The 21961-nt window shown below is 38.9% G+C and overlaps 3 protein-coding genes across 6 annotated transcripts in view; 2 read left to right on the forward strand and 1 right to left on the reverse strand.

Moving 5' to 3' along the window:
• Positions 1–10895, reverse strand: part of PFKM (phosphofructokinase, muscle) — a 49752-nt gene extending 38857 nt beyond the window's left edge. Inside the window, exon 1 of one of the 3 annotated variants that reach the window (XM_063293891.1) lies at positions 10703–10895. The gene's annotated coding sequence lies outside the window, so the exon portion shown is untranslated. Of the gene's footprint in view, positions 1–9328; positions 9472–10187; positions 10273–10702 lie in introns of those variants that run through there. The other 2 variants (XM_063293892.1, XM_063293890.1) reach the window with 2 other exon arrangements.
• ASB8 (ankyrin repeat and SOCS box containing 8) overlaps positions 1–21961 on the forward strand; it is a 107105-nt gene that overhangs the window by 56188 nt on the left and 28956 nt on the right. The window lies entirely within an intron of this gene.
• SENP1 (SUMO specific peptidase 1) overlaps positions 11168–21961 on the forward strand; it is a 31227-nt gene continuing 20433 nt past the window's right edge. Inside the window, exons 1-6 of one of the 2 annotated variants that reach the window (XR_010067238.1) lie at positions 11168–11569; positions 15750–15807; positions 16974–17104; positions 18127–18211; positions 19110–19266; positions 21138–21309. Coding sequence is in view for 1 of the 2 variants with exons in the window: in XM_063293894.1 (XP_063149964.1) it covers positions 15795–15807; positions 16974–17104; positions 18127–18211; positions 19110–19266; positions 21138–21309 (558 nt within the window). In the remaining variant the exon portion in view is untranslated. The remainder of the gene's footprint in view (positions 11570–15749; positions 15808–16973; positions 17105–18126; positions 18212–19109; positions 19267–21137; positions 21310–21961) is intronic. The other variant, XM_063293894.1, reaches the window with a different exon arrangement.

Genomic DNA, 21961 nt, shown 5'->3' on the forward strand with positions numbered 1-21961 from the left:
GAGGACTGAGGCTGGACTGGAATTGTTAAGAATGTAGGAAAGGAGGAGGCTAAGGCAGCAGTCCTATACCCCTCTTATATTCAAGTGGCATTAAGTTCAACAGAACTTACTTCTGAGTAAACACATGTAAGACAGCATTGTTAAAACTACAAATATCTTGCTTTAAGGACAGCAGAACAAGCTGCTTTGGAAATGCCCATTTTAGACTGTAATAAGAGCACAAAAACTTTAAAAATCAAGGAATGCTTTGCCAATGATCATGGGGTGTGAACAGAAGGATAGATCCTTAAATATATTCACTCTTAATTGTGTCTCACAGAGTACAGTGGATCAAGCTACCTATTAATTGATCAGAGATGTTTTTACTTGACCTAAAAGATGATCCCTATTAACTGACCACCATTTTTTAAAGAGCACACATCAGCCAGTTTAGGATAAACAGCAAAAAATAGAGACTAAATTACAGCAGGGATGGACAACCCGAAGACTCTCAACCTCGATTTTGGGGTTCTCAGAGCAAACCCCCAATTGTGCAGCTAAATTTAGCAACAGATGGCCCATTTTGTGCACCAAATTTTCTTCTCTGGGGAGAGGGGTACAGCTGGTCTATTAAGCTTCTACAAAGCATTACTGCATTATATTATTATTTCTTTATTTGCTGGATTTAAAGCCCACCTTTCCTCCAAGAGCTCAAAATGGCATTAAAAAAAATCTTTAACCAACAAAGAACTGGGCAGAGATAGATAGATAGATAAACTTTATTCCAGTCATTGACCAATAAAATACATAAAATAAACAGTTATCTCCTTAGTAACTGTTACAACCATTTGTAGGCAGAGAAGTCCAATCTTTCTCTGTTGTGACAGGAACACTTCTCTAGCCACCTCTATGGCCTTTGGAGGCTAAAAAGAAGAGTGAGTTTGCTCACCCATGCTATACAAACTACAGATCCCAAATCACAATGGCTGATTTCATATAATATGCTAAGCCAAAGTCAAACAGTCTGCTGTGTGCCTCAGCCTACCTATTCTGCATTTGACACCAAAGGTAATTTATAGCCATCAGCTGTAGCCTTTATCCTTTAAGAATTTATCCAATTTCCTTTTAAAGCCATCAGAATTGTGGACATTACTATCTCATGGAAAAATATTGCAGTGTGAAAACATACTTCCTTCTCTGTCCAGAATCTCCTCTCATTTAGTTTCCTTGCAAGAGAGAGCAAGACAATATTTCTTCACTGTATGCATTACTGTATTCAACTCAAACATCTTTCTTTCCTGGATTTTTTTTTTTAATATTCTAGGTGAGGAGCAAACCACACTGTATATAGTATTCTAAATGTGGTCACACATGTATAAATGTGTTTTTTTATAATGTATAAAAACATTAGCCCATGAACTTTTCCATTTTCAAACAATCTATTTCCAATGATTCCCAAAACAAACTGCCTTTTTGCCAGCTGCTGCCCACTGGGTTATAAGGCCTTTTTCCTGACAAGTTTTCACCAGTCTATCAGAATGTACGTAAGGTAAGGTAAACTTTATTTTTTTTCTCAACATGCCTCCATTTGGTTTTTAAATGTCCCTTCTTCAATCTGGAGAAATCTTTATGAAACTCATTATTCCTTTTAGTACTAATGTTATGAGCTCTTATGCATCTCAAAATTCATGCTTTGTGCATGCATGTATGGGGGGAAAATCTGCATATGAAGCTATGCATAATTATTACAACAGGGGCAGGCAAGGTATGCTTCAAATATTTTGGATTACAGTTCTTATAATCTTTTAGTGTATACCTTGATGGTTAGGGGTGATGGGAGAAGTCCAACAGTACTCTTCCTACAGATAATACAGTTCAAACCCTAGTAGCTTTTATAGTTTGTCTTTGCAAGTGTTAAAAACTGCCAAGTGATGTAGAGGTTTGGCACAAGCTATTGTATTTACTCCACAGCTGCTATTCCTTTCCTAGTCATACAGTAATCTGTAACCCTGACAGGAGTCATGCCTTCAGAGGCAGCTATACACATGCAACAACAGGATCTGGACTAGATCAGTCACTGCAAAAAAAAAAAGAAAGAAAAATGCAGGCATAAATGTATTAAACTTATTGGTGGTTTCAAACCTGTCACTCTCTAGATGCATTAGGGCAGTAATCCATGTTCACTAGGAATTCTGGGAGCTGTAGTCTCAGTCTATCCAGGATGTCATTGCCCTTTTCATATTCAAAGTACTCCTTTCGCAGTTAGTCCATTACCTAGCGCAGCCCATCGTGCTTCCCATGTGCCCAGCTTAGGTTCGTCTATATAAAGTAAGTTTGCCTCGCAAGCCAATTCCATGGCGGCAGCTAACACCTCCACTCCCTCTCTTAACTCTGGAGGTGCCTGGTGTGAGCAGGCAGCCTGCCGTTGCTAGGAAACCAAGACAGCCTATTCTCATTTCCTAGGTCACAACCATCTGCTGATGAGCCCCTGTGACAGCTTCACAGATTCAGGAACTGAAAACCTCCATTCCTTGAGCTCCAGTGCAGCAGACAGTTACACCAGGCAGATGGCACCTCATTTGGAAAGAACCTGGCTGGGCATGCTGTTTTTGATATCTCTTGGCTAATGTAACATTTTGGCTTCTGGTGCGCAAGGCAAACTCCTACCTTTCATGTTTTCAAAGCTAAATTAGAGCAGGCTTCTAACACTCACATTTGCAATGTGAAACAGAGAAGGGGGAATGCCTGCTAAAACATCTGGAGATTTAAAAAAAATCTTATTTTCCCATCCCCATCCTACCCCAAATTACAGTTCCTCTTTTTATCTGCTGGCATGAAATCCCATTCTTCTTTTCTTGCTATAGTTTCTGTCTTTGGTAATACATCAAGGGAAGGGAGGGGGCATTCTCTCAAATAATACATACAACTTCTGTTCCATGAAGTTGGTTTCTAATAAATCAAATGTAACTGACTTGTGAGATCAAATAATGTTTGTGTAATACAGCTAGGTCTCAATTAGTGCGGATAATGAATCCCATGAAGTGGTCCCATTATTTGAATTTGCACTATTCAGAGTTATAATTATATGTAAAGTACAGTAATTGGTTCCAGCTTGACAGAAATAGGAAATGAAAAATGTAATAACGAGCCTCTTCTTTTTTGCACTCTGCAGTGTTTTTATCTGAAGGAATCCTCCTTTTGGCCCCGGGCATCTTAAAAAAATTAAAACAAATCGGCAGGCAGCAGCACATGCACACGCAAAAATAAACAAGTACAGACTGAAGTAGCAGCGCCTTAAACCCTAACAGTAACCTGGTAACTTCAACTGAGCATGCACTAGCCTTGCATTAACTGAATTTTGATTTGCATCAAATGTGACTTTGTATTGTTGTACAATTCACACTAAATCCAATATTGTGTTATTCGAACTTGTATTAATCGCAACCTAGCTTTATGTCCCATTCCCAGGATTCATGATTGTGAGATCTAATTTCCCAGGTTACAAAGTTATGATGGCTGGCTGCTTTCTTTCAAGTAGAAGTTTCTCCTATTTTCCAGCTGGAATTTAAACTGAATTTTGTGACTTTGTATATTCAAACTGCACCTATCACCCATAATTCTGCACACAGCTTTCTTCCATCTGATACCCTCAAGATGCACTGGATAATGAAAGAGGTGATGGGAGTTGTAGTCCAAATTTCTAGGGCACTAAATACAGTATAGCCTGAGAAATAGGTACAAACCAGGCATAAACTGCAAAAAAACCATTACAAACACAAATGAAAATACTTGTTCAAAGAAATGTTAGCCCATGAATTGTGAGAGAAATGTTGCTACCACCTTCTGGATGCAGTAAAAAAGCCAGATCACAGATAGTCCAGCAGGCAAAAATGATGCCACCAGATTCCTGATTTTTTGCCACCAGACTAACAAGGTTCTTCTCCTACAAACTGCAGCAGCCTGGGAGCTACACCAAACTATTTAAATTCTAGTTTAGGATGTCCATATAGTCCAGTGGTTCCAAAACCATGTTTCATGGTATACTAAGGGCTTACTTCCCAGAGAACACTGAGCCACAGCTTGTGTGTATCATAGTTTACTGAATAAAACACAGCTGGCTGGGTACAGACATAACGCTAATCCACAAATGTGGGGTGGGCAGTCTGTGAGATACATACAGCTTCCCACCCCATTTTTGTGGCCATTGCTCCCATGGTTATACTGCTGAAATATAATATTGAAATCACATTTTTGATAGTACAATGTTTAGCTTAAAAACAAGTACAAAAATCGGACTTCTGGTGGGGATTAATGGCGGATTAGACATCTCCGATGGAGTGGGGACAACATTACAGCCAACAACACCGGCTGAAGGGCAGACACTGGCCAGCAAAATCTCTCCGGATCAAGGGGAGATCTTGAGATAAGCCCATTTGTATTCCAGACAGCTGCTCCTTGGGAGTGAGCTGCAGGAACCAAAGTTTTTGCAGTCGGCTCTTGAGTCAAGCGGCTGGGAGTTGCAGGATTCCATCTTCACTCACAATTGCAATGTAGCTTATAAGGACATTAACTCCAGCCACCCTCATTTCTTAGTCGCTTTCAGATTTAATTAATCTACAGGTAAAGAGAGTTTTCCTTTGCAACAAGATAAAGACCCCTCTTGGTGAGTGTAATTTTTCTGGATTACAAAAATAAAAAGAGACTCTTAGGCAGCAAGTAAGTGGCAATTTAAAAGTTAAAAGACTCTAAGATCTAAAGATTCAAGAATTTTTGGCAAAAAGCTCAGCCAACAGATGATTTAAGAAAGTTTTAAAAACAGACAAACGGGACAGTACTTTTTTTTTATTTTTACAATTGAAAGTGCTTTTGTATTAAAATTAAATTGAATTAAACTAGACAAATGGACCACACCTTCATGGGAATGCTTTCTGTTTACATCTAAAGCTGATTTAAGAATGGTTTTGGATGCAAATAAAGCTTTTATCAGAGGTCACTTGATAAAACATAATACTGAACTTAAGAAGCAGCAGCAAGAGAACATGCAAAATATTCTGGGTGAGATAAAAAAGAAAAAAGGGGAGTTAAAGAAATTCCCAGGGAAGATAAGTATCTTACAACAAATTAAGCTCTTACAGCAGCTGTTACCTATGTTAACAATAAGGGAAATGGAAATAAAAATGAACTATGTAAAGCAAAAAACTTTGAATTTGTAAATAAACCTGGGAAAAGGTTGGCATGTAAACTGCGAAAAGAAAAATACATTTATGGCTGACTGGAAACCCCTTATAGACTTGGGGAAAAATGCACTTATGATTTGTGGTTTTGATGATTAGAAAGAAAACTGGGTAATAGAAAAAACAGGGTTTTTTGTAATCAGAGTAAGAGATGATTTTGTAATTGTATTTGCTGCAATGGAAATTGGAAGCTCCTTTCTATTTTTCTTTTCTCTTTCTGCACCTTTGCTTTTTGCTTTCTTTCTTTGTTCTTTTTACTCTCTATTAGTTTGTGTTAGTTTTTGTTCTTTGTAAAAGTTAATAAAATTTATTTTGAAAAATCATTATCTTGTTAAATTTATCTTCTGCTTTTCCACAAGGAACTCAAGGTGGCAAACACAGCACCCCGTTCTCCCATTTCCCCCACACAACAAGCTTGTGAAACAGAGCTTGGGGAGAACAGTTGGCCCAATGTTACTAAGTAAGCCCAGAGTGGATATGAACTTACAATTTGAACTACAACCACAGTGACTTTTGGCCTAAGACGATATGTAAACCAGGATGCTATGACTGGCAATAAACCATCATTAAAAATCCTAGCGTAGTATTATGTATAAAGAAGCCCTGTCAAAAGAGTTCCAATGCACAATGATCTGTCTGTAACTCAAGGTATGGACTGTGCCATTATACAAAGGGAGAGAATATAGAATCCTTGAATTCCATGATGCAGCTACAAGCTGTTACAGCTAGGAAAATATAGCATCATAATTTCTAAAAAAGCACAGCACCTGCAACCACCAACTTCTAACTTTTAACTTGCCACTTACTTGCTGCCTAATGAAAGTGAGATTCCTCTGAAAGTGACGTACTTCCATAAACCGAATGACAGTTTCCTTCTCAGTCCATCCCTAAATATTCAGTGTGTTACAAATAATTAGTAATAAAAATAAGTCACAGGCAGACGCCGAAGCTTTGATGGCATTTCCTTAGGCCCCCTCAAATGTTGCAGGCAAACTGTAATTTTTAACATGACAGAAGGAAAAAAAACATAGGGAATTATGTTAACGATATTTAATTGCATTTAAATGTAATTGTTTAAATTCAAGCTCCTCTGTGCTTTGCCCAATTTTTGGTGTTATCACCATCTACTTTATTGAGTGTAGTTGCTGGCATACCAACTCAAAAGCCACTAGAAGCCCTCAGCATAGAAAGAGTTGGTCATCTTGACTTAAACTACGTTGATCATCCATATTCCTTATAAAAATACCATTTTCTCCAATATCAAGGGAAAAAACCTATCCCAGTTTAGCTAACACTGACATGACTTAATAATTTTGAAGTCATATTTCTGAAATATTACCTAATCCCTGCAAAATTGACCTAGAAATCAATACTTTGTTATATATTTTATGATGTAGAACTTGGTCATTCTAAATTACAAAAGGCCCTGATTATCCAAAAGCTCTTTGCTACCCACTCTTGTTCCAAGCATAAGATTTCTGGGGTAGCAAAGCAAGGGAAGAAGATAATAGGCAACAGAAGGCATGGTGGAGATGATAAATGCAAACTGGAATTATTAGTTTTTGTTACTTTCTGTGAACTCTTCTTTTTGGACTTCTTCAAACAGGCAAGAAGCTTCATCTTGTCATATCAGCTGGCTCCCCTTTATCCTCTCCTTATTTAGCATTATTTTATTAACCCCATCCTGAAGAAATAAGGGAGCCTGCTCTAGGTCAGTGGTTTGTAGTCCACCCCTTTAAAAATAGTGATTGACTGTTATTGATGTATGTTTGACAGCAGGCCTAACGCAAGCACTGATGCTGAATCAATCAATCATTGATGCACCATGCTGAATATGAAACTTGGGAATTCTATTCAATCACATTTGTTTCCATAAATCTGTTACAATGAAAGCTAGTGAACTGCATTTTGTGTAACCCCGGTATGAAGCGTAAACTTGGTTAATAGATAAATAATAAATACAGAATGTGCTTTGGATAGGACACTAACAATGCAACTGTCTGTTTACCACTTTTTGCTACAGCCAAAAAACCCCAAAAGGGTAACTTTATTAAATGTGAACCAATTAATTTCTCTGCCTGATATTATTCACCTATGCCTATCCCTTTATCCAGTTTTATCCAACCTGGTATCCTCCAATTGTATTAGACTACAACTCTCATCATCTCCAAACAATGGCCATGCATGCTTAGGCTAATGTGAAATTCAATCCAACATATCTGGAGAGCATCAGGTTGTAAGAAGCTGGAGCCTTTAATGAAAGAATGGCAAGCTCTTCCACAACTTAGCCTGTTGCTGCAAATACAGTGGAGAAAGAGCACAGAAAAGCTGTAGCTGAGAGTTGAAGTATACACTTTGCACACTCCCAAGTTGAGTCTTTGTGTTGAAAGTAAGGAAAATGACCTTGACAGAGACATGCACGTGCTGCCACCTAGGTAACAGGGACTAATGTGTTAAGTCCAGAAAACTTTTGGAAGCAACTCAGACGCCTCCCTAATTCACCGAACTATAAGGAGGAGGAAGTACAGTGTAGTCAGACTTGCAACATTCTGTTATTATAGCTAATCCCAATAAAAATAGTTTCAGCCATCCTGTGGAGTTGACACCTTGGTGCTGACACCTTGGAAGATTCTTTTCTTTGCTGTTTAGATCCACTATCAGAGAAGGGGAATCTTGGGTGAGAGTGATGGGCCAAGTAATTTCACTCACTCCATCTTGTATTTTCAAGATGTTTTGAGATTCTGGGAGCTGGAGTCCCTATATATGTAGTAGGCACAAAGTAGAGGATGTAGTCCTAGGGCAGACAAGAGACGGTGGATCTGCCCATATTGTATTTGAGTAAAAAACACACATAGGTCAATGTATATAGAAATAATGAATGCAATTAAAACAGTTCTCAGAATGACTGAAAGTAGAATGAATACTATGGTGCACCACCTCCTTTGTTACACCATCTCTGTGGAGAGTTCACATAACTCAGCAAGTTAACATTCACATAAGCTGGACTGAACCTACTCACATCCTATAAAGACTAGAGAAGACTACCTTCACCACAGAGGTAGCTGTGTTGGTGGAATTATTTTAGGAAGCAAGAAGGGATTGCAACTGTAGACCAAAGAACAAGATGAAAACATATGCAAGCTCTCCAATTCAAACAAGACACCGTATTAATGCTTACACCACTTTGCTAACTAAATATAAAATTGTCTCAATTGAATATGTACATCAGCACTTCACCTATTTTGAAGTTTTCTTCTCAAGGAGTTCTGGCTGTTAGCACCAACTTAGTATTATACACCAGCCTTAATTAGCTCACACAGCTAAGACATTTCACTGACTCAGCCTGGAGATTCATATGTGAACCCTGCAGACAGATGATAAGTATTACGCAGAGCTGCTAAAACTGAAGCCTGAGAATTTTGGGTATAGGTGCCAGACTGTTTATTTGTAATTGTTAATGTGACAGAAGAGGAAAATTACAGAGTATGTGGAAAGAAATTAACAACTGGTTTTAATTCATTTAACTGAACAAATTTAGTTTTGATGTGATGCCACCCACTGTTTGGACTGTGGCCACTGGTACACTGTTCAAGGATTAAATGGAGCCCTCAGCCCTATACAAGGTGCACATCAGTGAGGTAAAGTAATAAATAAGGAATTATTCTGCTTGCTGCTACATTTTACCTTCTCCCTTCACCTCAATGTATTTGTAACACAGCATTCTCACATAAAGTACCAAGTCTGTATCAGTTTTCTTTCAGTCTTAATTAAGCTGCAGACTGTGGTATATTTATCCACCCTGGAAAGACCATTATCTTTTTGTTAAAATAAACGACCTCTTGACCAATTTTTTTCCTGTATAATTTTTTCCTCCACCCAGCCTGCTACAGCAGACAAAACAGCCCTGGGGGGAGTTGCAAAGGGGAGGGAGAATTGCCCATATCCCCAGTGGAAACACTTCTAGGGACAGGAAAGGCAAGTAATTTGCAGTCCCTTTGCTGAGTAGATTTGAACCAAGTGATCTCTTCTCTTGAATGAGCAAATGCTGCTCAATGCCTGAACACCCTCCAATGCTTCAGCAGAAAATCCAACACATTTAAAACTGGAACCCTTACTAACCTGATTGTTCTTCTTTTTCTTCAGAGAACAAGTAGGTTAAAAAGAGAACAGCTGCAAATGTGAGAGAGACTGAAATGAAAAGACTGGACCCTATTATTGAGAGGTCCAGTGAAAACCACATAACCAGGACATGAGGGCTTTCCTGTGTGATATTTATAGATACTATGTTAGGCTCCAGACAGCTGCCTCTGTTACACTTCTCTTATTGGTGGATATAAAAGTCATGTCCTTAAACTGAAATTATCGTTGTGATGCCGGCTTACAAATGCATTCAATTTTAAAGGTCTACGTTCAGCTTTACAAGTCTTTTCCAATAGGAAGATCTATTTTACAGGGATATAGCCAAACAAGATAACCCTAATCTATGTGCTGTATTGGAGAAAGGAAAACAAAAACAAAAACAAATGTACTATCATCCAGGCATCCCAGCATCCTCCATATGTGTAGATTACAATTTCTAGATTTTCCTATGCTGGCAAAGCATCTGGAATCTTTTGAATTCTCTTGAAATCTGGGAGCCTGGATGATTCACGGCATACATTTATTTATTTATTCATTCCGATCCATCTGGATGATGACAGATTGAGGATGGCGGCTGTAAGCACTGTATCTCCACGCATGCAGAAATAAAATTAGACTGTAACCATCTTGCAAACAACATGAATTGTGTGTTGAACTAGAGTTGTTTCATCTTAAACAGCAACCCAAATTATATAAGAGAGTCATATAATAAAACAACAGCCATATATGAGCAGAGTGACATAAAAAAAGATCAAACGTAGATATTAAAAGATTATAATGCATCCCTCAACTAAAGTACATTGTCACTTTTGCTATAAAAATGCATTTACTTACCATTCTCAGCTTTTCACTCAGCAATGCCCAGAAGAGACAGTATTACTAATTTATTGCTCACCACAGCGATGAACACAAGCATGCAATTCAAACCTATATACAGTATGCTTACTCAGAAGTAAGTTTCATTATGGTTACCACACCTTGTTTCCGAATACAACTGTGGATGGTTTTCACGGAAGTTCATGAATATCACAAAAAAAATTACATTAAAAACATCTCTGAGACAAAGCACATGACTGAAAGATAGCTTCAATCATGGCCAGGTAGGATTGGGAAAACCTTATGTCAAATGTTCTGCTCTGTAGGCTAAGGACAGCAATTTTTTGCCTATTTCCAGATGCCCTGAGCTACAACTTCCGAAATCCCTCACCACTGGCTACACTGGCTAAGACTGACTGGGGCCGATCGCCAACTCATCTGAAAAACTTCTGGGTGCCTACACTAAAATGTGCCGAGCTTGGTGAACCCACTGCCTGGCATGAGTTATGGTAGCACAAAAGGATTCTAAGCACATATCTGAAAAATAATGGCTGTTGCCACTTGGTCTCCAGAAGATGTTTTCTAACTAGACTGGGAAGGCCCACTAGCATTCAACGGTTCACTCCATGCAAATAATTCCATCCTTCCGCAATCTCAGAAAAGCCTCCGCTATTATGGGACAAAACGATGCCTCGGCCTCTCGCAAAAGCACGTGGATTCCAAACAAACGAACAGGAATCGCGCACGCGCTTAAACTACAATGCCTCCAGCGGCGCTCGCGCGCGTGCGCAGCCCATCCGCCTACCAACTCCGTCCAAGGTCTTTGACGACGTTTTTTTTCCCTCCTTCCTCCCCCTCTGCCCCCGCCCCTTCAAAGTCTCCGCCATCTCCGCCACCTTCTAAGCGGCTGCTTCTTCTCCGGAAGAGGGGATGAGGGGGCGGGGCAAGAGCACCGGAAAGGTAGTTTCGCTTCCGGCTGTGTTGTGGTTCCCACCTCTTCGAATCCGGTGGGAAAGAAAGAAAGAATTGCGGGCAGCGCTTCCGAAAGGGGAGAGAAAGTGGGGGAAGACGCCGGGTGGAGGCGGAGCGGCTGGTTGTGCGTTTCTCCGTCCTGGTCGTTGCTTTAGCTTCCGGCATGAGGGCGGGGGTCTGGGGTGGTCGCTATGGCAACAGCGCGCCCTGCCACTAATCTCCCAGGCCCGACGCGCGTCCTTCGACAGCCTCTTTCTCTGCTCCTGCTCTGCTTTCCTTCTGTCCGTTTTTAAGGCTTGGCCTCGTAGCGGAGTGACTGAAAGAGAAAGGAACGGGCAGGGGCTGCCCGAGTGAGCGGCGAGCGGGGGAGTCTCAGTTCTAACCTCTCCTGCCCTGAGACAGGCGGTCCGGCCTGACAGAGCTTGAAGGTTGGTTGTGTTTTCTTGTAAATGCTTGAACTGTCGAGCGGGGTTATTTTCAATTAAGCCCTGTTCCAAAGGTAGGTAACCTGGTGTTTTCTGCGTATTTGGAACTAAGCTCCCACAAACTCATATCGTTGTTTGTGCTCCCTGGGGCTGATGGGGGTTATAACCAAAAACATCTAGCAAGCATGAAGTTGTGCTGCCTGGAATGTGGAATATCCCCATAGTCTTGGCTGGGGAGGACGGAAGTTCTACAGTAGTCCAAAACAACTTTTAGCCCCACCCGACCCTCCAGCGTCAACACTCAAACTAGGCTTTGTCACCGAATAAGCCTGAATAGTGGGATAAACCTAGCTGAGGATCTCTGAACAGAAATGGACTCTTAGTTCATTTATGAACTGCATTTCTGACGGAATGATTTTTTGAGTGCAGTTGTGTACCTGTAACGGGGGATGGGTGAGTGTGTAAAACAAGAGCTGGAGAGGGCCCAGATTGATGCATTTTCTCATTCTGAAACCTTTCTTTTTGATACTCCTTTTTTCTGACAGCCTGTCTTCATTCAGCAGGCTGTTGGAGAAAAAAGATTGCCAGAAGATTGAATTGATTGGTTGCAAATGTGCTTTTCCTTTTAGGTTAAGTATCCCATGAGATTGAACCAAGGGGTGCAGGTTGCCTGTCTCTGGAGTAGTATTGGAGAGCAGTTAGAATCAAGAATTGGGGGAAAAGTTTGATCTGATGCTAGGTTTTTTTGTCTACATTCTCATATTACATTTATAATTTGAGCAGCTAGATGTGGCTGGACTTGTCCTTTGACCTAGATCAGAGGTGGGCACACTGCAGCATAACTATGTTACAATTTAAGAAAGCAAACTGCTTAAAACTCTCAAGACTCCTGCCTCATCAACATGTGTGATGTCCCCTATCCAAGGGTTGCCCACCCCATTTTGGATGATCATAAACTTCATCCTAATCTTGTCAGATTCTTATTCTCCTTTTAGCTGCATTCTTCTATCTGCAATATGAACCGCAAGTTCAGCAGATAGTCCCAGAAATGTGTTGTTTCTCTGCTTTGACTCCTGCCTGCAGGATATTATAATAGTAATTACTATTACACTGTTGTAACAAGTTAAATATGAGTAACTTTTTGAACCATCAAAAGCACCATGTAAATTCTGAGGAGAAAGGGAATCTTTCTTAAACTGCAAATGATTATATTGGCCTTCACCCATGACTGATGCTTCTTTCCAACACTATCTTCCTATTCCTTTTGGTGTCTCTTTGTACAAAGTAAATTTGGCTAAGGCTCCTGTGCTGTAGTGAGGTTTTGGAGAAATGTAGTTTCTCGTTTTATTTCAACTGAATTGTGTCATGATACCATCTTTTTTTAATAGTAATTTTATTAAAAATTACAATTACAATGATAAAAAACTAATACAAATTTTTTAAAAGAAAAGAATAAAAATAAAAAATAGAAGGTGCAGAAAAGGAAAAGAAAATAGAAAAAATAGAAAAGAAAAAATGAGAATAAAGAAAGAGAAAAGAAATATATAAAGAAATGACTACCCCCTTCATCACAAGTATAAACAATTTTAGTAACTTACCACCTTCTCCTAAAATACAACAAATGATCTCTTCTTCCCATATCCCATCTCTTATCTATAAACAATTCTTTAAAACCTCATCACTTCAGTCCTGATCAGCAAAAGTCCACTAAGGGTTACCAGAGATAACATGTGTTTTTACCTTGATAAAATAAACCAATTTTATATTCCTTCCTTTTACTTTCAACAATCTTGATCTTTAGTCCCTTCAAATAATGTTCTAGAATTTGATTTCTTTCATTTTTTCTTTGTCCCTTCTCACAAAATTCTTCAAAGCTTTAACAAACCTCTTTTATAAATCCAATATAGGAAAATTATCCAGGTCATTCTCTTGGTTTGTTATTTGTATATCTCTTAATTATTAAGACATCAGCCAGTTTCAACAAGCAATTTCCAAAAGTAATTAGAGAAGGAAGTATGTAAACCCAGTGTCCTTTTAAAGGTGCCAACTCTGGTTTGAGCAAGATGGCTATTGCCTTGTCTCCCAGAGCTCTAAACCTGCCGGAGACCTGTCTTGCGGTCTGCTTGTTAGGAGCAACTGTCTGGAGCAGGGGTCCCTGGGCTGTGGACCGGTCCGTGGCCTGTTAGGAACAGGGCCTCACAGCGGGAGGTGGGTGGGCGAGCGAATTTACAGCCTGAGTATTTACAGTTGGCTCGCATTACTGCCTGAGCTCCGCCTCTTGTCAGAGAAAGGAAGCCCATTGGTTGCTATCTCCAAACTGCATGAAGAAAAAATAATAAAAGGTTGGGAAAAGAGGAAGCGCTTGAATCATCCTGAAACCATCCCCCCTCCCTCCCTGTCCATGGAAAAATTGTCTTCCACGAAACCGGTCCCTGGTGCCAAAAAGGTTGGGAACAGCTGATCTGGAGCACTTGTGGACAACCTCAAGTCCTTGCCTTGTCCAGAGAGGAATTACGAAGAGCCGATCTACTTGCTGGCTCTTCATTCTGCTGCAGTTGTTGGCTCCAGTGTCGCCGGAAGTGTCATGAAACCATCTTATGTATAGTTATTATTGAGACAGGAGCTCTGGGTTATATCACATCTGGTTATTCTGAAATAAGTACTCCCCATAAAAATACCAGAATATAATATTTGAGAAGCTGTAACAGGACTACTTTTCATGGAGAAAATCTGTGTATCTAAGTGATCGCTAAGAGTCGACACCAACTTAGTGCATAATCAACAGGCAAACAGGATTACTTTAACTGTAAGGTGTTCTCCCCTCCTCATTGGCAGTAATTGTCTCATCCAAGTTTGTTTCCCCCACCCCCTAATTTGTAGTCTTTGGTGAGAGGAGAATGTTGTTATTAAAGAGACTGGTGTTATTAATTTGGAATTCAGAGCTGGAATCAAAAGATTCTTATAATGTGTGTGTGGGAAAATGGTAGCACTGCCATAGAATTGTATGGGATCTAGTACAACTTCTTGCTCAATGAGGGATCGAGTAGAACGTCTCTGACAGGTGACCGTCTACCCTGTTTTAAGACTTCTAGTGAATGAGACCACAGCCTGTCCTATTGTACCACTGTATTGTGCCTTTGTGAAAATAGCATGGGACAATCTGAAGGTGAGAGGGAAATAACACACCCAGACAAGTGGCTCTTACAGTTTGCCTTCACTTTTTTGCAAATTAATTATCATGAATTGCAGACCAATTTAAAAGGATAATCACATTCTGAATAACTAGTTCCACTCTTAACTTTTAGTTACATCAAGGAAGACATGAAGAGTATGAGATAGATACTCGCCTCCTTTTGGTAAAGACAACATCAGGATAAACAAATTGTATTTTGGAGGTATATCAGAAAGCTTTGTGGCATTGATTTATCCTTTAGGCTGGCACACTTAGAGTTGGAAGGATTGTGCTTCTATGATGCAGGCTGGTATGCTGGGCTGCCTTGTCTATTTTTATGCAGAGGAGGAGAGGAAGTAGCCAAAAACTTGTTCCTTGCAGCCAATAATAAATTGAAGTTCTGAAAATATGTCTTTCCAAGATTTGCAACTTACTGATGGATAAAGAGAGATAACATTTTCATTTTTTCCAGAAAAGTTTTAAAAATAGTTTTCAAAGCTAAACTGTACTGGTTAAGTTACAGGTCTATCATAGCTATTTTTTCCACCATACTCTAATATGGAATATAGAACCTGGATAAATGGATGAAACATGTAAATTTTGCATAACAGCTGTCTTTGCTGTTATTAATATAATTCAGTGATGTTATATCTTACCATGATTTCATAGGAGGATATCAACTTCCCCTTCCCAACCTGGTATGCGCCAAATGTTTTTGGAGGTCTGAAATAGCTCTTTTCAGTGTTTGAAAGAGTCATCAAATTTGATTTCACCTTTTCAGAGGATAGAAATAAATACTGTTTTTAGTATTATCCCAAGCGGAGTTGGAGACGTGCAAAATGGCAGATCAACAATCTCTTTCAAATCCTACTGGCCATATCAGGAAATATTGTGGAGTGAGAAATGTATTTTTTTTTTCCCTTCCACTAGAACTTTTTTTTTAAATGTGGCATCTGGTTCACCCCTTTATTTAATGTAAAACATTTGCTATATCTTCTGCTCTTTTCTCAGGTTCTTGAAGATTGGATTATCTGAGTCAGTTATGTAAGGAGCATAATGATGGATGAATGTAAGCTAAATTAATCCACTTCATTAGCTGTCCATTTTAAGTTATTGTTTTAGAACTACCATGTCAAGAAACTTCTGATTAAAGCAATCTGCACTCAGTTTTAGTTACATTCAAATTTATTTTGTTTACATTTAAGAACTAATGCCATCTCTGAGCAATTCCTATAATCAATGGTTTCCCTAATGCTGCAAAGTATTTCCTATCCAGGAGAGGCAATACACTACTTTTATTCCCCAAAAAGGACCCACTTGTTCCTCATTTGTGGGTTTCTTTAATTCATCATGAACATACACACACCATATGCAGCAAATAGTGATTGTCGTACGTTTGTGGCAGGTCCCACACAACTATTTATCTCTTGATAGACTCATTGATGGGATTTAGTTTAATGACACAAGTTCTGTTTATACTGCTGTGTCTACTAAAACTAATCAGGATGTGAGGGAAGAACAGATGTTTTTATCTTTCTTATTTAGTTTCACGCTCTTTCCACCTATTGGGTTCACATATTCTGTTAGGTTATAGCATTACTTGCTGGAGGGGAGGGCTTGTTTTGTGTGAATTTAGCCATTGAGATTTGTAAATTGCAGTTATGGCTTAGTGTTATGAGTGAAACCAGTCAGTTTGGTTTATTCAGCAAAACATGGTTAAAATATGTCATGGCTTAATGCAGTGAGAACCAGTTATAGACTTGAAAGTGTCCATATCTGCTCTACTATGCTTACCCCTTTAAAATAATATTTTACAATATATATTGTCCCTTTTTAGAAGCAACAAGCACTCGCTGGAAGCATACTTTGTGTGTTACTTTCTGCAAGTTGCTGACGTTAGTGATGCTTGATTGATGTTTTCTTCCTGTTATATGTATAATTTTTTGTGCTTTTTTGTCTTCTGTTTATTCACTTTTTTTGTAAGTCCAAATTGCAAACATTTAATCTTTTGCTCTCATTATTATGGTTACCTTTCATTGTGTTAAAATTGTGGAGAAAGATACACATTGCTTGTATTCTGATGCTGCATTTTTTCTTTTTCTTTTTTCTTTTTGCTGTTGAAGTCTCGTGTACTCTTTAATACTTTCTGATTTGTTAAATAGAACCTGTAGCAGCAAAAAAATCTTAAGTTGCTTATATTTTTTTCCTCAAATAATAAACTTTTTAAAATTAAAGATGAAACTACTGACTGTATGAAGATGGATGCCGGGGACTATATGCAAGCTAATCATACTTCTGTATTCAAGACTTTTCCCGAGCAACAGAACGTTGTTTCAGGAGACCAGCATCCACTGTCTGACAACAAGGTTTGAGAATCAGCTACTTCTGCTATCTTACCTGTGCAGTGTTTTTTATAAATCAATATTTATATGCCTGATCAGAAATTAATTTTGAAATTAAATTTGATAAAGAAGCTGGAAAGCTATCTGTGTCACTCTGGCTATTCAGATCAAGACTTAATAGGTTTTAGTCCCCTGCTTCTAGATGTTCAAGCCTCTGTGATCTGTGGTAGTAAAAATGCTGCAAAATTTATTGCAGAATATTTGGTACAGGTGGTCCTTGTTTAACGACCCTAACTGGGACCAGAATTTCTGTTGCTAAGCGATGTGGTCATCCCTGCCACCCCCAGCTGACATTCACTGTCTTCTTTCTCCCGTTGCTGATGAGGTGTGTCCAGCCTGGCCCTTTGTGAGGCAGATGCTGGCTAAAAACGGCAGGAGGGCAGGGTGGCCAAAAGGGCAGAGATGGGGGGAGATAAGCAGTTGTGGGGAGTTGAAGTGCACCTTGTGGTCGTAAATGCGGGTGGGCTGCCAAGGGCCCAAATTTTGATCATGTGGCTATGGAGGTGCTGCAACAGCCATAACTTTGAGGACCAGTCATAAATACCATTCGTTCAGTGCCATCATAACTTTGAACTGCCACTGAACGAGTGGTCGTTAAGTGAGGACTACCTGTACTTATTTATTTGACCATTATTTGTTTTCTGCCTTACAATTATGAGTAGTAGTAACATTTATCAGTTTCTACTGTTTCCACCTAATAGCTTTCTCTAATTTACTTTTGCTCTTCCAACCTTGTTAATACTTGTTCTGTACTGAAGTTCTAGATGATACTGTGGAATAATAACCATGTCTAGAATGTTATGTACTATTCTGTATGCATCCTTTTTGCGTTTGTGTAATAGGTTTTCATTATATTTTGTAACTGCAGAATTTTAAAGAGACTAGGAATTGTGATTTTTTTTTAACTTACGTAGTTGTAACTAATGGATTTATTGAAAACACGTTTAATACAATTCTTTCCTTGAACATTTTTGTTCTCTGTTTAGTTTTTATCAAGCAAATTTAACAGCTTGGAGGGACCTTCTACTTGTGTAACAGGAAATACTTCTTGTAGTTTCAATTACTATTCAGGTAAGTCTGACTATATTGGCTTCATTTGACAAACTGATGAAGATCCTTCAAAATTCCTGAAGGTTCTAACAGTTAAGTAACAAGTCATATGTGATCTGTGTTTTCAATTTTACTATAATTTAAAGTTAAATCTAAAGGTTCTGCTAAATAGAGGGATGCTCCTAACTTGAGGCCTTATTCCTATAAGAAGCTAATATAAGTTGAAATGTTCTTCATGGTTTATGGAGACATCATTACTGATTGGCTGACTTTACTATATTGTAAAGTGCATCAATTGGTAGCAGGAATTTCCATTTACTATATTCTTGGGACCTATTCTGTTTTCAGAATCAGGCTTCAAATTAGTATATTCTGCAATATGGTCTGAATTCAAGCTCTTTAAGAAAGGTGTTGCTAATTTAGCAGGCATACATTCATACTTGTAAAATATATGCATTTGGATGGAATATTCTGATGTGTTCATTTGCATATTCTATCCACATTGTACTTTTTTTTTGTTTGCATTTTTACAATATTGAATATCTGTTTCTGAAAAAATAGATAGGACCAAGTAAAATTTTAGTATGGCTTAAAGTTTTGTAGGATCTGATATGGACAGTCAAGTGACTATCCTCATCCCACTGTGACTTTCCTTTAATGTGCTTTTGTAAATTGGAATTAAATTGTAGCAAATGCTATAAATAAATGAAAAACAAAGATTTCATAATTAGCACAAGCCAGTTTGTTTAAACATAAAACAAGCCAGTTGACCTTTCCCTTCAAAATGTATTTTGGAAAATTTGTATCTCTGTAATTTCTTCTAAATGTTGGGGAGGATAGAAAAGATATTCTTTATGTGGTAGGTAATATATGAGGGTATTGGCATCCCATTGACCATTCAGTGCTTCTGCTCTGGCAGAATTCCCATGCTTTGAGAGCTGCCAAACAGGAGTAAGAAGGACATTTGGAACAAGTGCCAATGGTCAGTGGAAGAGTTGCAGCTCCGTTCTTGGCTCTGTTTCACAGAAGCCTAGAGTAAGTCGCAGTGTATATTTTGAAACACGCAAAAATCCAAGGTACATAAAATTTTCTCTCTTTTTTTTTGTTATAATACCTTAATTGTTATTTGCTACAGGTTTTGTAATCTTTTAAGAACTTCATTTACAATATGAAACATTCTGAAGTTAACAATGAAAGCTTAGATGTGATTGCTTAGGAAATAATAAATACAGGTAGTCCTGACTTACCGACAGTAATTGGAACTAGGAAATTCTGTTGCTAAGCAACACAGTCATAAGGTGCAATGTCACATGACCATGCCAACAGCAATCCCAGTTGCCATTGTTAGGTGAATTCCATGTGGTCGCAGCATTCCACGGTCACGTAATCATCCTTTGTGACCTCCTATCGGCTTCCCTATTGACATTTTTTTGTTGGAAGCCAGCTGTGAAGGTCACCAATGGCAATCGCATGACTGTGGGGCGCTGCGATGCAGTTGCAAGCTGGTTGCCGAGTGCCCGAATCATGATCATATGACTGCAGGGATGCTGCATTGGCCATAACTATGAAGACCTGTTGTAAGTACCCCTCATTCAGTGCCAACGTAACTTCGAACAGTCGCTGAACGAGTGGATGTTAAACAAAGACTACCTGTAATACAGTTTTAGCTGACTAATTGGGGGAAGGGAGTGTCCATTATTCACAGATGTCTGCTAAATAGAGAGTACATCACTGTGATTCTTTGTGTCATTTGCATAACTTTGATACAAAGGACTTCACATGAAATAGACCAATATTCTGTCCCTATTAAAGTTATTGGTATCATAGACTGTAATTGGCATAGAATATTGGTCTGTTTCATGTGAAGTCCTTGTATCAAAGTCCAATAATTTGAGGTTTAGCTGTATAGACATAAAAGTAGCTGGCAACATCTTAAATGAATTGCATATTGGTGATTAAAAGTCAAAAGGGTATTTTTATTTAATTTTTTTAAAAATATGTTTGATTTGGTTTATTTCTTGTGAGATTGGCCTATCTCCCAAAGAAAGTCTGAATCCTATAGGTACATGCTTTTAAATTACATTAAATTACAACCTGCCAATACATGTTGGGAGGTTGCATTATAGAAATTATCTCCATTTTTTCCTTTCTAGAAAGGCAGCACAGGTTGTAAGAACCTGACCTCATACATTCAAGTTAGGGGCGGGATGCCAGGTGAGGCATACCCTGGAAGACGAGTGGTGCCATTGGGAACTACCAGACCACTACACCAAAGCAGGAGGCGGGCCAGGGGCTGAAGGCCAAGAGAGCTTCTGGGAGAGGGGGCTTGAGACTTCTAGCCTTCTACCCTACAGGCTTAACAACAATATCAGGTTCATTATTGGAATGGCCAAGTCAGAGTTCAGACATAAACCTCATATAAATGTTGTGGAAGGACTTGAAAGGTGCAGTTCATGTTTGAAAACTCTCAAATGTCCTTGAGTTGAAGTAGTTTGCCATGGAGGAATGGGTCAAGATTCTGACCCCAATTACAGGAATATTTGGTTGCAGATCATTGCAGCTAAAGAAGGGATTATTTTCTCACGCTAGGATGTCGTATTTCGTGTGTGAAGTAACACCATAGTCTGGTGCTTGAATGTTGTATTTGTTCACTCAGACTGCCCTTATGTCAGTAGAACCCTCATGAAACTCAGATCACTGTTAGCCTCCAAGGAAACATTGTTAAACTGATACAGTGTGAAACACAGTATCACATCATTTCTTGTAACTGCATGTTATTCTAGGTTCATTTATGAAATTCTTTCACCTTGCCATATGTTTACAGTTGTCATTTTTAAGAGAATAATCAGTTTGCTCTGGTTTCTATTTGAGTTTTTCTAGAATGAAGAATACTCAACACTTGAACATCTTTATAATGCTAGCTAAATAAACTAATCTTTTTCTGCAGTGTGACTGCAAATTCCTTTGTAGGAAAATCAAACCACCATTGTCACATTTCTGCCTATGAAAAATCCTTTCCAATTAAGTCTGTTACTAGTCCATCATGGAGTGCTTCATGTCGTCGGAGCTTACTCAGTCCCAAGAAATCTCAAAGAAGGTTCATCAGCACTGCAGAAGAGGTAGGTGAAAAAGGAAAACAGAAATTGAAGCTGCTTTGGTGGAGGAAGACAAAGGTGGATTGGGAAGCTTCTATATATTTTCCAGATTTATCTTTGTGTTATAGTATAGAAACTATAACATGTCCCGTCTATGAAAGAGTGTCGATTGGCAGGGCCCAGGAAGAGAGCATTCTCTGCTGTTACCCCCGCCCTATGGAACACTCTTCCCCCGGAGGTTAGGCAGGCCCCTACTCTCCTGGCCTTCCAGAAGGGGGTGAAGACTTGACTCTGCCATCTTGAGTGGGACATGAGAAGGGGTAACCAACCCTGGGAGTGGTTAGCACCCTGAAGATGCTCCCATAAATTAAATTAAGAACTTTTTGCCATCTATCCCTTGGAATATATTATTTAAGAAGATTGTTGTATTGTATTGTTTTATTGTATTTTAACTAGCATTTATTCTTGCTTTATTGTAAACCTCCCAGAGTTGCTCTGAGTGAGATGGGCGGTGACGAAATTTGAAATATAAATAAATAAACACTTTTTCCAAGGTGATGTTGAAATATCTCACAGTGATTGGAGTTACCTTATCTTAATTTTACAGAACAGTAGCATTGATATAGAAGTCTAGCTGCTTTTAGTTCAACTGCCCTGATTTTAGGTCCAGAGAGGA

Source organism: Candoia aspera, chromosome 2 (assembly GCF_035149785.1).
Source record: "Candoia aspera isolate rCanAsp1 chromosome 2, rCanAsp1.hap2, whole genome shotgun sequence".
Classification (NCBI taxonomy): domain Eukaryota; kingdom Metazoa; phylum Chordata; class Lepidosauria; order Squamata; family Boidae; genus Candoia; species Candoia aspera.